Below are 15,087 nucleotides of genomic sequence, written 5' to 3'. Positions count from 1 at the left end.
ATAAAAGAACTTTTTCCTGCTAATCTTTAAGGATAAGGTTAGCTAGAACAACCACGCTGTTCCACCAGAGACTGCTTGTTGGTGACAGAAACTCAGGGTGGGGCAAAAGGAGGTTTACAGCTGCGATGCAAAACCCAGAATTTGTTCTTATATTACTATTTATTCATTATTGTATTATTTTCCATGCGAACAACTGTAAAACTACGTTTGCCCCACCCTGTACTGTTAGCACAATTGGTCAGCAACCATGTAGCAATCAATACCTTCATTCCTATGAGCTAATACTCATGCGAACATTTTACTGTCAAGTGGTATTACTACTATTATCATATTATATCACACAGAATATTAGGGGCTGTATCATTCAGGTAGCATTGTATTGATCAAAGAAGATTGACATTAACCAGCTTCAGACTTAAATGTTTTTGGAAGCAATTCTGTAAATCAGCAAAAAGGTTTAAAGATATATCCTGGGGTAGAAGTCTTCTTATGTAGTTGCAGGAAGGCTTTAAAGTTGAAGGGCTTGAAAATATGCTTTAAACGACTTTTTAATCTAAATATGTATAATTGAGTAAAAAGAAAAACTATAGATACGTATACCAAACAGAAAAATCAGAATATCCATAATATTAAAAAGTAATGCCAGAAAGAAAGAGTCAAAGGTATTTGCATCTAGCAATAGATAGCATTTAACTGGAGGCAGGAAATACTAACACTTAAATTCTCAAAAATATTATTTGTGGTTTGAATGTATCTTTAGGGTCATAAGTACATCTGGTAAGGTCCCAATAGTAAATTTTAGGTTGCATTTTTCTCCCTTAGAAACTGAGAAGATTGAAGCAAAATTTGAAGCAGTTAAGGTTATTCACAAATAAGAAATGGTTCCTCTGCTGCTTTCCTGAAGTCTCCAGGTACAAAGCCCACACTCCTTCCTGAGTAGCCTAGGATTCCAGGGTCTTTTGCTCCTTAAAAATACAAGCTCCAGAAGAGGAGCTCTGCTACATTTTCATTCAGCAAACAACTCTGGGTTTACCAAATCTTACACTGGCAACAACCTCAAAAGTGAACTGTGATGGAAGAAAGCTGCTTTTCTAAAAAGTTTTCTGATCAATAATGTGGGCTGTTTTGGTTTTTTTTTTAACTTACTCCATGACATGTGCCATGGTAAGTTTAAGCTTCTTCAGGTCTGAGTCAGTAGAATAGGATGTACTTGTCTAATGTGTTTCTGTTGGGTAAACCCTCAGGAGGATTGTGAAAGTAGGTACCTGCTCACTTGTTGGTTCTTCATCTGTCTCCTATCTCCCTCACCCTAACACTACAGGTATCCAGTGTCTACTTGCTGCTCTTTAAATGATCAAATTCCACCACAGCAATCATGTGTACCCAAATCCTTCAAAACCATAGAATTCTCTTTTCTTCTACACCTAAACCCTGTATTAACCTAATCTTTAGGTAGCAAGTAAGTGGTGGGAAAAAAAAGCATATTCATACTAAAGTGTAAATGACTAACAGTGGTGCTTAGCAAGCCATCTGTTACAAAGGGTAGTTCAGTTTTAGGCAGTTGCCTATAGGTCAAATACATACATTTCCTATGATTACCTCATTTAAGAGCACACTATTCTTTTCTACTGGGTGAGGTATGTATATATATGGCTTAGGAATTTCAGCAGTATTTTAAGTAGAAATGATAGAACAATATTAAGAACAGCTATTGAGTTTGAGGAGAAGGTTTCAGTACATTGGTGAAGGGGAGGAGTTAGGCAAAGTTTGAACATGGAAGGTTTTGGTTCCTTGACCTTCATTTTCTCTTCCTTATTTTTATGCTGATGGGGTCTCTTTTTCCCTGTCAACAGACTGTTTCAGTCCTTCTTGGAATTATTTATTTATTTTGCTCTTGCTGACAAGCTGGAGGTTGAGTTATGTGCCTCTGAACTTTCTAGCCAATGCAGAGTAAATAGGTACTGTGCTGTATGCAAATGTAGGCATATTTGTCAGAGTAGGCCAAAGAAGGGGAGGCATTTTGCAAAATGCCTTTTAGAACAGAAACAAACTTTTGAGATGAAATATTTTACAGCCTCATGAAAATAAACTAAACTTCTCGGGAACAGAAAGTACAGAGGAATACTTATCTATACAATAAGTTGGGAACAAAACACACATGAAGCAAGATGTGACTAATACTTCAGCAGTGAGCTCACCTCAAGCATTTCACGAATTTCACATGACCCACCCACTTTTTCTCTGTACCTCTCAAGATTACCATATCAGCAGCAATAATACTCTGTTGTTTGAGTGCCAGATTTACATATCAACGTAGCCATGGCATTCCTGAATGTAGAATATTGTACTGTTCCCCTTGTTTGTGGTTTCTATAAGAAGGTTAATTTTTGTTCCCTTACCCTCCTCACTTAATCTCATGCCACCCCCTACCTCTCCTCAATCAGAGGTTTGTTTTTTTCTTTGAATAGTTTTCCTCTTTTCCTTTCGCAGTCTCTTTGTCAAAATTTGAACTATCCACAAATTCACCGTATAACCATGCTGTTTTAAAATTTGTATTACTCAGCCACAGAGGATCAACTCTTGGAAAAGACAAGCAGGGATAGAGAAGTAACTGGTCGTTTCTGGGATGACTCTGGGATACTTGCCTCCCCATATGTGTAGAGTATGTTACGGTGGGTCAGAAGTTACCATGGGAGATTTCACAATGGTGTTTCTTTCTTGGGAGGCATTGTTTTCAATTACTTCTATTTCTAGATCGGAGATGGGTCTAGCAAACATCTCCATGCCAGGATTGAATTAAGCAATTTTCATTTCCAATGCAAGTTTGGAAAGGGCTAGAAAAATTTTAAATTCTTAGACTCTTATGTGTCAAATTTAATGGAAAACCAGCTGGAGCCTAACAAGGTATTTTAATGAGCTTCCTTTTTCTCTGATGTTCCCCAAGGGACATGTGCCAAGCAGACCATGTGGCCCAGGGAGTAACATGATCATCTTGGCTCTGTTTAGACACCTGTGCTCTTTGAGCCTAGTGGTAAGGAGAACAGGAGTGAGAGGGGTGAGGGCATGGAAGGCATGCAGACCTAGTGGGCGTGGGCGTGTGCCATGCGGCTTAGGAATTCACTACAAGAAACTCCACCGCAGCAGCAGAGGCTTGATGCATCATAGACCAACAGTGCCTCTTTGTGGGGTGTCAGAGAGCATATGTGTATGTTGGGGGGAGAAGTTGCGGGGAGGAGAAAATTATATGCATTTTTTAAAGGAATTGCATGCCTTGGAAGTTCTTTTTGAGAAGGCAATTAGGAAAAAGAAACTAAAAACCATGGATATAAAGTATGCCCAGGATCTGGAGAGCATATTTTTCTTCTAAACTTCCTTCCACTCCTGAGAGAGACAGACGGGGGTGGCGGGGGGACAGGGAAGAGAGAGAGGGAGAGAATACATTTGTTATGTTCACTTTTCCTTTTCTAGGAATCAGTCTGATGCTTGGCTCTCCTTACCCACTCTGAACAAGTTAGCATGTAGATATTAAACTTGATCTGTATTATTTTTCACCAGGTGCCTTGTTTAGTGATTGCTCATAGTCTTCCATATATGTGAATTTCTCCTTCCTGGATTATAAAGCTCTTGAGGATTTATACTGATAGGAGCTAATACTCCCTCTTGTTCTTCCTCACCAATGTTACCAATTCTGGGTATTTCTCTGCAAATGTCGAACGTATGACTACACAAAACTTCTTCAGGAAGATTTTCTTCCATTTACAAAGTCTTATTTTATGATGTGATTAAGGTTTTTTTAAAGATCTTATTTATTATTTATTTTTAGAGAGAGGGGAAAGAAGGGAGAAAGAGAGGGAGGGAAACATTGATGTAAAAGAGAAACATTGATGGGTTCCCTCTCCTGTGCACCCCAGCCGGGCATGTGCCCTGACCAGAAATAGAACCCATGACCTTTCGCTTTGCAGGATGACCCCCAACCAACTGAGCCACATTAGTCAGGGCAAGGCTTATTTTTATAAATTAAAAAATTTTAAAATAAAGTATTTCCACTTTCTAAGGTGTTTACAGTTTTTAAAAATTTAATTCCTATTTTAATCAAATGTACAGAAATTCGACCCTGGCTGGGTGGTTCAGTTGGTTGGAGTGTCCTCCCATACACCAAAAGGTTGAGGGTTTGATTCCCGGTCAGGGCACATGCCTAGGTTGCAGGTTTGATCCCTGGCCAGGCATGTATGGGAGGCAACCAATCCATGTTTCTCTCCCACATCACTGTTTCTTCTCTCTCTCCCCCTTTGTCTCTCTCTAAAATCAATAAAAACATATCCTCAGGTGAGGACTTTTTAAAAATGCACAGAAATACAGAGAACAATATAACATGCATTCTACCACCACACTTAACATATTTGCTCCATCTCTTTAAAAGTTAAACACACAGCCAAACCACCCAAAACCCTCCCTATTCCAGTCCCCTCTCTCCCTAAGAAGACCACTCTCCTGCGGCTGGTGTACATACTTCCCCTGCAAGATTTGACATTTCCACTACATGTTCAAACAGCCCTAGTTCTCCTTCCAGAGTGGCTGTGACTTGGGTCAGTGAACTGCTCACACACAGCCAAGCATGCCATCCATGGCAGGGCAGGGTGGGTAAGCACCCTTACAGAAGGGCCAGGTGCACTTTTGTCAGTTGGGATGCAGGAAGAGTGGCAGAGAACTAACCCTGGAGAAAAACAGTTCCACCATGAAGGACAGGGCTTAGCAGCAGCAAGGGTGTACCTGAGGAGGCAAATTGAGGGCAGAGGATGAGGAGGCTAGGAGGAGGTGGAAGGGGACTCCCGCAGGTGTTGAACAAAAGGGTTATTAGGTGAGGAAGCAGAAGTGAGCATGCATTAGCAGAGACTTTTGCTCCCTTGATCCTCAGAGAGGAAGTGGCTAGTCAACTCTCAGATAGGCAGGTATGCAGTTTAGGGGTTAAGGGTGTACCCCTGGCTGGGCCCAACAGCCACAGCCACAACCCCAGCATGCCACCCATTACTAACCTTGTGACTTGCCTAAGCTGCATTTTATTTTTTAATTATATTTTATTGATTATGCTATTATAGTTGTCCTGATTTTTCTCCCTTAGCCCCCCTCCATCCAGCACCTCTACTCCCTCAGGCAATCCCCCCACCATTGTTCATGTCTACAGGTCATGTGTATAAGTTCTTTGGCTACTCCATTTCCTATACTGTACTTTGCATCCCCATAGCTATTCTGTAACTACCTATTTGTACTTCTTAACCCCCTCACCTCTTCACCCATTCTCCTTCCCCCTCCCATCTGGCAACCTTCTGGTAACTAACTTCTTTTCCATTGCTTTTAAGAGCCTCTCTTTATCTTTAACCTTTGGCTTTTTAATAATAATGTATCTTGGAGTGGGCCTCTTTGCATTTATCATAATTGGGACTCTCTGTGCTTCCTGGACTTGCATGTCTATTTTCTTCACCAAATTAGAGAAGTTTTCTTCTGATATTTTTCCAGATAGATTTCCAACTTCTTGCTCTTTCTCTTCTCCTCCTGGCACCCCTATAAGGTGAATGTTGGACCTCTTAAAGTTGTCCCAGCAACTGTTTATACTATCCTCATTGTTTTTTATTCTTTTTTCTTCTTGTTTTTCTGATTGGTTGTTTTTGGTTCCTTATGTTCTAAGTCATTGATTTGATTCTCTTCTTCATCCATTCTACTGTTGTTTCCCCTATAAAGTGTTCTTTATTTCAATTAGTGTATCCTTTGTTTCTGACTGGGTCTCTTTTTACGCTGCTGAGGTCCTCATTAAGCTCATTGAGCATCCTTATAACCAGCGTTTTGAGCTCTGCATCTGATAGACTGCTTATTTCCATTTCTTTTAGCAGCTTTAGCTCTTTCTCTGGAGTTTTGCTCTGTTCTTACATTTGGGCCATGTTCTTTGGCTCCTCATTTTGGCAGCCTCCCTATGTTTGTTTCTATGTATTAGGTGGAGCTGCTTTGACTCCATGTCTTGATAGTGTGATCTAATGTAGTAGGTGTCCTGTAGGGTCCAGTGACACAGCCTTCCCTATCACCCAAGCTGGGTACTCGAGGTGCGCCCTTTGTGTGGGCTGAGTACACATTCCTTTTGTAGTTGAGACTTGGCTGCTGTTGGCAGATCGATGGGAGGGATTTACCCAGGTCAGTCAGCTGCAAGGACTGGCTGTTACCACTGACCACCAATCTCCACCCTCCATGGAGGATCAGCTGTGAAGGGGTGGGGTGGTGGTGCTCTGATGTGGGCTGTAGCTGTTCACTGGGTGCACTTGCCCAGGGGTTTCCTGGGTGGTGCAGACCAAGGTTAGCTCCAACCTGTGTTTTGCCTGGAGCACCCTGCCTGAGCTGTAAAGCAATCTGAGATGACTGCTACTTGTGCTGGGCTTGGAGATTCCCAGGTGAAGCCAAGCTATGACTCTAATCTTGCTGCTGCTAGAGCTCACTGAAGCCAGCTGTTGCTTGTTTGATAGGATTTAGGAGACAAGATCAGGAATTCTTATGGAAAAGCAACTTGGGTGGGCTTGTAAGTTGAGTGGGGTAGAGCTTCTGGGGATCTCTACAGTGGGTCACAGTGTTAGCCAGATTGATGGAGTCTCAGATACAGCACCAGCCTACTGGCTCTGTGGGGGAAGGCTCAGTACAGGGACAATGGCCTCTGCTCACCTTGATGCCAGACACTTCAGTCTCTCCCTGTTTACCATGGGTGTCAAACTCATTTTCACCAGGGGCCACATTAGCCTCACAGTTGCCTTCAAAGGGCCGAAGTTATTTTAGGGCTGTATAAATGTAACTACTCCTTAACAGTTAAGAGAGAGCTCGGCAAGTGCCGGGCAGAAACAAGGTGGGGGGGGAGGATTCGGATACCTTGTATTTGCCACCTGTGCTCTGAAGGGTTCTATAGATCAGACAGAAACGATTCAACTTGCCTATATACTCTTCCTCAGTATGGAGTTGCCAGATGAAAATAGAAGACACCCAGTTAATTTTCATTTTGTTGAAAAATGAATACTTTTAAAAAATAAAAGTGTGTCCTAAATATTGCATGTGCCCTGTGCATTTATTGCGGAATCTGGGAACTCTACCTCACCTGAATTTTGGAGGTGTCTGAAAGGTGTCACAGGCCCCCCCCAGAATAACATTAAACAGCCTACAACCTTTGTCAAGTTCTCAATGGCCTGACAGGCTGAAACAACAAGCCCACTAACTAACTTGATTAAACGAAGACGACACAAAGACACTACGTTGTGTTTTTTAAGATTTCTACTGATTTATTTTTAGAGAGAGGGGAAGGAGACCAGGAGAAGGAGACAGACATCACGGGTGTATGTCCCCCTCACCCACTGGAGACCCCGGCCCACAGCCCAGGCACCTGCCCTGCCTGGGAATTGAACTGGCCACTCTTCGGCTGGCAGGCCAGCGCTCCATCCACAGAGCCGCACCAGCCGGGGCTACACTCAGTTACTATTTTTTAACAGCTTTATTGAGACACAATTCACATACCATTAAATTTATTCATTCAAAATGTACAATTAAGTGGGTTTTAGCGTATTCACAAAGCTGTGCAGCCAACACCAAATCAATGTGAGAACATTTCCTCACCTCAAAAAGAAACGAGGGACACCCACTAACAATCACTCCCCGGTCCCAGCTCCCCTCCCTGTTGTTCCCCAACCCTTGCCCTGCCAACCACTCATCAACTTTTTGTTTCTTTAAACTTACCTCTTCTGGACATTTCTTTGTAAGTGGAACATACAATATGTGCCTTTCCTGTCTGGCTTCTTTCATTTAGCATTTTTTCCAGGCTTATCCACACTGTAGCAAGTATCAGTATTTTCGTTCCTTTTTATGGTCTAATAACCCAAATAATATACCTCAATTGGCTTATTCACGTGATATCCACCCACTGATGGACATTTGGGTTGTTTCTACTTTCTATAATGAATAAAGCTTCTAGGACAGAACCGTCTTGTGAAAGTTTCCATGTGGACATATTCTCGCGGAAATACTGGCCATATGGTAACTCTATGTTTAATATCGGGAGGAACCGCCAATTTGTTTCCCCGAAGCAGCTGCACCTTTTCGGAGTATCCGCGGTGTCCTGGAGGAAGGCCTGTTCCCAGGGCCCCCACCTCACGGTTGCCACCGCGGGGCCCCAAACTCCCACCTTCTAGTGCCCAAGCCGTTGGAACCCCCAGGGAGCGAACTGTGGGAGGCGTAGTCTTGGCGTCCCTCCCGGTCCCGCCTCCGTAGCACTCGCGGCTGGAGGAAAACAGACGCTGCGCTGAGGCTCTGTGGACATTGTAGTTTTCCTTCTAGTCAGCCCCGTACAGACTGCGGTGAGGTAAACTACAATTCCCAGAAGACAGCGGTGCTACGGCAGCCGAGGGGGCCATTCCGCGTGCAGCAGTCCCGCCCACCGTCCCCTCCCCGCTGCTCTCCGCGGCGTCTGTAAACACACCCGGACCGTCATGGAGGGGGAGGAGGGGGCGGTGGCGCGGAAGGGAGGCGTTTTGGGCCGCCTCCAGGGTCCGCTCTGCCATTCCTGAACTGGTCCCTCGTCCCTGTGACTGTGGCATCAGGGAAGAGAACTGTTAGGCGAGAGGAGGAGGCAGTCAGAACCATATCCCCTTCTTCCCCCGGGGCGGGGGCCGGGCCGGGCCAGGCCGGCGGAGACGGGGAGGGCAGGGGGAGGGAGCGCCTGGCCAGGCTGGCCTGTCTGCCGCGATGGATGACAGTAAGGTAAGTCCTGTGGTTTGCACGCGCAGCTGCCGCCGCCGCCTGCTTGTCGCTAAGTGCTGGTCCCGCCGCTGAGCCTCAGTACTGTAGTCCATGCGGACACCCAGGAAACACCTGCCTTAGACATCCCCGCGCCTTCACTTATTACCCCAGGGCACCCAGCCAGGAATCCAGGAAACAGCGGGCTGCGTTGTTCCAGAAAGGGCCCTCTCCCCTGGGAAATTTTCATTCCCAAGGCAAGCCTGTGTGTCAGCTTTTCCAGGAAGTGCAAACCCTAGTCCTTGACTTGCCTGCCGAGATAAGTGAAGAAATTACTTTGCTCTTCCTTTTTGCCCTCCCCTCGCCCCTCCCAGCCTTTCTGTAGTTTGGTGACCTTAACTAGGACATCCTGAACCAGCCCTGTTTCCCTTGACTGTTCCCCTTTCTTCTCTCCTGTTCCCTTACTCAATGCCCCATTCATATAATCAGTTCACTCCCCCTCTGAACTATTTTCCTGTGGTTGGTTGGAACACTCTCCTAAGCTCCTGTTGCTATTCGTCCAGAGTCTGGAATCTAACCTCCTCTGGAAAGCCTTCTCTAAGAAAAATAGTGAATTCTTTCTTGTTAATCCACCTTAATGATCCATCACCACCCCCTTTCTCTGTCTAAATCACTTATCCCTAATTATAAGGTAGCAGGCCATGTTCATTGCTTAATTCATTTGTGATCCCATTTCTGTCTTTATGTCTAGCCACATTAGTGCTTAGCTTTACTTCATGAAGATAGGGGCGGTCAGCTTACTGATCATCAGACTTCCAGCATTTGCCAACTTCTGAAGTGGAAATTGCCCCTTCTGTATGCTCTCCAGAGGTTTTATTTTCCACAGTCTTCAGTATGCTGCTGGAGAGAGCTTTTTTCTTTGTTGGGTGCCCTTTTCCCCCTCCAGGTAACCAGTCACATTTTGCTGCTGTTAAGTTTTTGTTTTGCCCATCATCACAGAGATTGAAAAGATTTACAGCTTCTTTCTACTGCCTGTGTCATTCTACGTTATCTCCTCTTCCTAACCCCCCAGAAGGCTCTGAGAAGAGTGATAGAGGGGAAAGCCCCACACGGTGCTCTGGAATTGGGGCTCACTAGGGAAACAGTCTGCTTGTGAAGTAGCAAACCCCTCCCGATAGGAAGTGGCATTTCTAAGACAGAAATGAGGAGTCCTGAAAATTTTCCAGAAAAATCAGAAAATAACTGAAGAAGTCTGTGCTAGCTTGATCTTTCAGTGTTAATTTTGAAATTAAATCTGCATACTATATCTTTTATCTTACCCAGAAAATAATGATATGGCTGTTTAAGAATGCCAAAATCACATGGTTTTTTCATTTTCTAAATTTGAGACTCTCACAGAATATTCTACATAATTTTCAGTTGTTTCCTTTTCACATCTTTGAAACACTTAATAACTTTCAGAAAATCTTCACTAATCTCAAGTAAGTCCACAAATAATACATAAGTTTTGGAGTTATTTTACTTACGTATAAAATCACATAGCAGTTATTTCTAAAACTAGCAAACTGTATTGGGGTGGAGGGATAAAATTTTATTGTTTTGCCTAACAGGGTGAAGTTAAATTTGGGGAGTAGACTGTTCATAATTTACTTCCTATAGGGTCCACAGGTACGCAAAATAAATTCAGTTTCATTTTCCATTGATTCTTTGTCTTATGAAAGATTTTAGAAACCACCAGTTTCTTAAATCCTTAACAATTGTGGAAAACAAAGTCCACTGCAGATGCCTATGGGTAACTAGTGCCTCTGAATGCACTGCATTCCCCTGGTCTGCCTGTCATAGTTTTGGGTGAGTTACATCTAAATGCCAGGCATAGCAGGACTGGACCACTTTCAGCAGCCAGGTAGTGTGAAACAGCCGTTACATGAGGCTTTGGCAGCTCCCAGTCCTGCCTTTTTCTGTGCTCCGTTGTAGAGTCCTGCAAAATTGTATTGTCCTTCTAGTACAGAGGTGTCAAACTCATTTTCACCCGGGGCCACCTCAGCCTTGCAGTTGCCTTCAAAGGGCCAAAATAATTTTAGGACTGTATAAATGTAACTACTCCTTAACTGTTAAGGAGTTGAAATTACATTTGGCCCTTTGAAGGCAACTTCGAGGCTGATGTGGCCTCAGGTGAAAATGAGTTTGACACCCCCGTTCTAGTACATACATACATACATACATACATACTCACACACAAACATACTTCTCCCCCACATTATGTATGGGTGATGGAGTCTCGGGTCCCGGTTTCCCCTGTATAATGGAGGGTAAGGGTTGGGGCTTGGTGGCTGTGCTGGTGAGAGCACAAAGGATGACAAACACTGACAGCGAGGTCAGGGCCACAGGAAGAGCAGGAAGTGAGCAGGAGCAGCAATGATTGAGGAGAGGCAGAATTTGAAGGAGCAGGTCAAAAAACAGATGATAGTGTGAGGACCACCCTTTATAAAGATTCTGTATCCTGAATTGTTTTCATCAGTGGCAATGAATGGGTTTGCCAAAGGCTCTACATTCTGCCATCTAGCTTCCTGGAGTAAGAACAGAACAGATTTGAATGTGAGTGCAGCTTTGCCTCCTAAGTGTGTAGGATTGTGCCTGATACGTAGCATCGAGTACTAGTTGTTAATAGTGATTGAAGTGAATTAGAACAAAATGACATTATGGAGAAAGCCCTGGTGTACCTGGGCGTTACTAATCTTTGTGCTTCTTTGAGCCAACCTGCCAGAGTATACAGATGATAGCAAATGGGGGTGGGGGTGGGGGTGGGGGAAGCAAGAACTACACTGGATATCTAAAAGTGTGTTCTTGGGAAAGGGCTAAGTAGCACAGTTCAAATACTGAGTAGATGTCTACTGGGTTCGTTGGAAAGGAACAAATCTTGGCTAAGGTATTTAACCTTTCTGGCCTTCCATCCTCTTCCATCTGTTAAGAGGTTAGTTAGATCCTTCTCACAGGCTTTGTTGAGGACTGGAGATACTGCATTGAGTACAGAGTCTAACACATAGTAGGCCCTCAAAAATATTATTATTATTATTATTATTATTACATTCCTAGCAGTGACTTCCTTCGTCCTTTGCACAGTGTAGGATGCACCCGACATGCACATTTTAGTAATTCTTAAGTGCATACTGTTGCATAATATTTGTGATTCTGTTTATTTCCACCCCTCTACCCTTTGCTCCTACCTGTGCCCCCAAATGGGACAGGGGAAGTAGGATGGGATGTGCAATGGACTTACGCTGGGCCCTAAACCGTTAGGTTATGTGAGAAAGGTAGTTTCCTGAGCCCACCTACATGTCCACCTCTAGGAAAAAGTGCTTGTTCTTATGAAAGCTTTTTCTCCCTGACCTGCTGCTTTCAGTTTTCTCCCTGACCTGCTGCAATTTTCACAAAGAAAATTGTGAAGTTATTTGTCAGAGGCTTTGGTCATAGACAGAAGGTTCTTATTTTGTATTTGACTTTTATGTTTATTGAATAAATGAATAAATAAATTGAAATATCCTAGACCGCATGTGTTCCTGCTGCAGACTTGGAGTTGGTAAAAGACCACCATCTATTATTGCTTAGTCTGACAGAGCATCAAGTTCCAACTGCGGGACTGATGAGAGACTGGGCCAGCTGCTGGTCACGATATGTTAATATGGGTGGCTGTTCTCTCCCATACTTCCTTTCCACCCATATGACACATGGTTATCTGAAAATGAGGTTTCTTACCCCTTCCCTAGGTAAGACGACCAGTTCTTATCTTCTATTCACTTGTTCTGAGTAATGCTGGTTCTCATAAAAATTTTAAGTTGGCCAAAAAAATCTCTCTGACATTCCCAGACCTGTCCTTTGGCCCCTGAAGTCTTTCCTGTTGGTCCCTTAGCCATCCTTTGCTGCAGTTGGAATAACCCTCTTTGGCAGTACCACAAATCCCAGACATTGTCTGCTTTTTCTGTCCTTCTCCTTTCTCACTACTTTCCACAAGACTAGGGCCTGAGATCCAGCTCATCTAGTACATAAATGTCTGATAGTAGATATTAATGTTTTAATGTGCCTTCCTTTCCTACCTAGGTTACATGCACATTTTAACTTGGGTGTTTTTACAGATAGTTTAACCCAAAGGGGCAAATTTTAATACTACACAAACCAATTAAAATTCAAATTTAAAGAATGTTTTGCTCTTTGTTTGCAGAAAAGTTTGTTTATTCATTCATCAGACATTCGTTGGACACCTAATATGTACCAGGCATTGTGCTAGACAGTAGAGATACAAAGATCAATAAGATTTTATAAGTATTCTCAGGAGCTTACATTTCACTGGGCTCGGCAGACACATAGAAAAATAATTACAGTATAGTGAGGTAAGAAATGAGGGCAATAGAGGCCAAGTGGTTTGAGGGGCACTAGAGTGGATACCTAACTGTCTGGGTATGTCAGACATGGGTTTGCACAATAGGAATGAATCTGTATAAGGAAGAATAGGAGTCCCCCAGAAAATGGGGAAGAGGGAATATCCTGTATTAAAGCATACTGCACTGGCAAATACGTGTTTTAGTACCAGCTAGAGCAGGAATTGGCAAATATTTTGCGAAAGTCCAGATAGTAAGTATTCTTTGACCATGTGATCTCTGTTGCAATTACTCAACTCTGCCATTGTAGCACAAAAGCAACCACAGTCAGAATGTAATGAGCGGGTGTGGCTGTGTTTCAATAAAACTTTATTTACCATACCAAGCAACAGGCTGGTTTTGGTTTGCCATCAGGGCTGTAGCTGGCTGACTCCTGAGCTAGAGCATAAGGCACAGTAGAGGTGTGGGCAGAGATATGGATTGAAAGATGACCAGGGCCTGGCAAATTTAGCTAAGAAATTTGGGTTGGTATTTTTCAGTGTGTAAAATAAAGAAGACACCTGCTGAATCAGACTCTTTGGTAATGGGGCCTGGGAATTTTAATTTTAATAGGCTCCCCAGTTGAGTGGCTCATATGCTTACTGAAGTTAGAAAACAAAGGCCATAGATATTGGAGAGCCATTGAGGGATCTTAAAGCAGAGGTGACAATATCAGATTTGTATTTTCATACAAATATACTAATAGCTGTATGGAGATTGGATTAAGAAGGGTAAAGATGTAGGAACTGGGTCAAGACTAGAGGCAGATGGTCTAATTAGGAAAGAACATTGATTTTGGCATATAACCAGAGTTCAGATCTCATTTCTACTCCTTTCAAGCTATTATAATTTTGGACAGATTATTTCATCTCTTTAGAACTGAATTTCTTCACCTGTAAATTGAGTGTGTTAATAAAACTGGAGTTATTGTAAAAATTAAATGCACTACATTTGTGATCTGATATCAAAAGAACTTTTAGTATATAATGGATTCTCAGTAAATGCTAGTCCTTTCTGACTCCTCACTAGCTTGGTTAGCTTGCTCAGAAGAAAGGGCTGAACAGAAGACCATTTTAGAGCCTGTTATAATGTAGACTGTGGTTAATGCAGCATGCATAAATCCTTCAAAGGTGAAGAAGGTGGACAGAAGGTAGCTGAAGAGACAGAATCCTGGAAAACTCTAAAATGATCAGAAGAGGCTGAGGAATAGGACTCAGCAAAATAAACTGAAAAAAGAAAGATTAATGATGTAGAAGAACCAGAAAAACAGAGGCTGTTAGGCCACCTAAGGGAGAAGAGAATTTTAAAGAGGGAACTTAGTCTATAATAGGAGATGCTACAAAAAATTCAAGTAAAGTAAGTAGTGAGAAAGTGTCCGCTGGACTTGGAAAATAGATTATTTATGAACCTAGCAAGAAAAGTTTCAATGGAGTGATAGGGCAGAAGCCAAAATAGCAGTTGAGAGAGATGGCTGGGAAGAAGCAAAGACAGTTTAAGTACAGACCACTCTTACAGTTAGTTCTTAAGAGTTTCAGGCAATGCTACATATATATGTAGTGTTACACTTAGCTTCAAACAGTGATGGCTAGGAGGGGAAGAGACATAGAGATTGGGAGAGGCAGAAGTCAGCTCTCACTTCAGAGCTGCCTACTTCATCTTGTTTCTCCTGTTGACTAGAAAAGCTGGCAGAAAGGTTAGCAGCAGGAAGATATGGTTAGACTTTGCCTCTTTCTGAAGATCTGATAAATAGGAGAAAAAGTCTAACCTATAGCGGGGAAGGAAGTTAGGGGAGCCCTGACACCAAATGAACATGCAGCTACTTGTTTCGATTCTTTCAAGTGGTAAAGAGCAGTGTCTGGGCCACATACATACCTACCTTATTTTTCTTTAGTCAACTGGAAATAACTTTCCACTTTATGTTTTT

At 42.9% G+C, this 15,087-nt stretch overlaps 1 protein-coding gene across 2 annotated transcripts in view; it reads left to right on the top strand.

Annotated features, from left to right (window-relative positions):
- CREBL2 (cAMP responsive element binding protein like 2) overlaps window positions 1-15,087 on the top strand; it is a 57,169-nt gene that overhangs the window by 27,364 nt on the left and 14,718 nt on the right. Inside the window, exon 1 of one of the 2 annotated variants that reach the window (XM_053921797.2) lies at window positions 8,473-8,775. The exons of the other annotated variant lie outside the window; for it this stretch is intronic. Within the exon in view, the coding sequence (XP_053777772.1) occupies window positions 8,761-8,775 (15 nt within the window). The 5' untranslated portion in view covers window positions 8,473-8,760. Of the gene's footprint in view, window positions 1-8,472; window positions 8,776-15,087 lie in introns of those variants that run through there. 2 annotated transcript variants of the gene reach the window in all.

The sequence above is a fragment of the Desmodus rotundus genome, chromosome 3, assembly GCF_022682495.2.
Source record: "Desmodus rotundus isolate HL8 chromosome 3, HLdesRot8A.1, whole genome shotgun sequence".
NCBI classification, from domain to species: Eukaryota; Metazoa; Chordata; class Mammalia; order Chiroptera; family Phyllostomidae; genus Desmodus; species Desmodus rotundus.
This window is presented reverse-complemented; position numbering and strand designations above follow the sequence as displayed.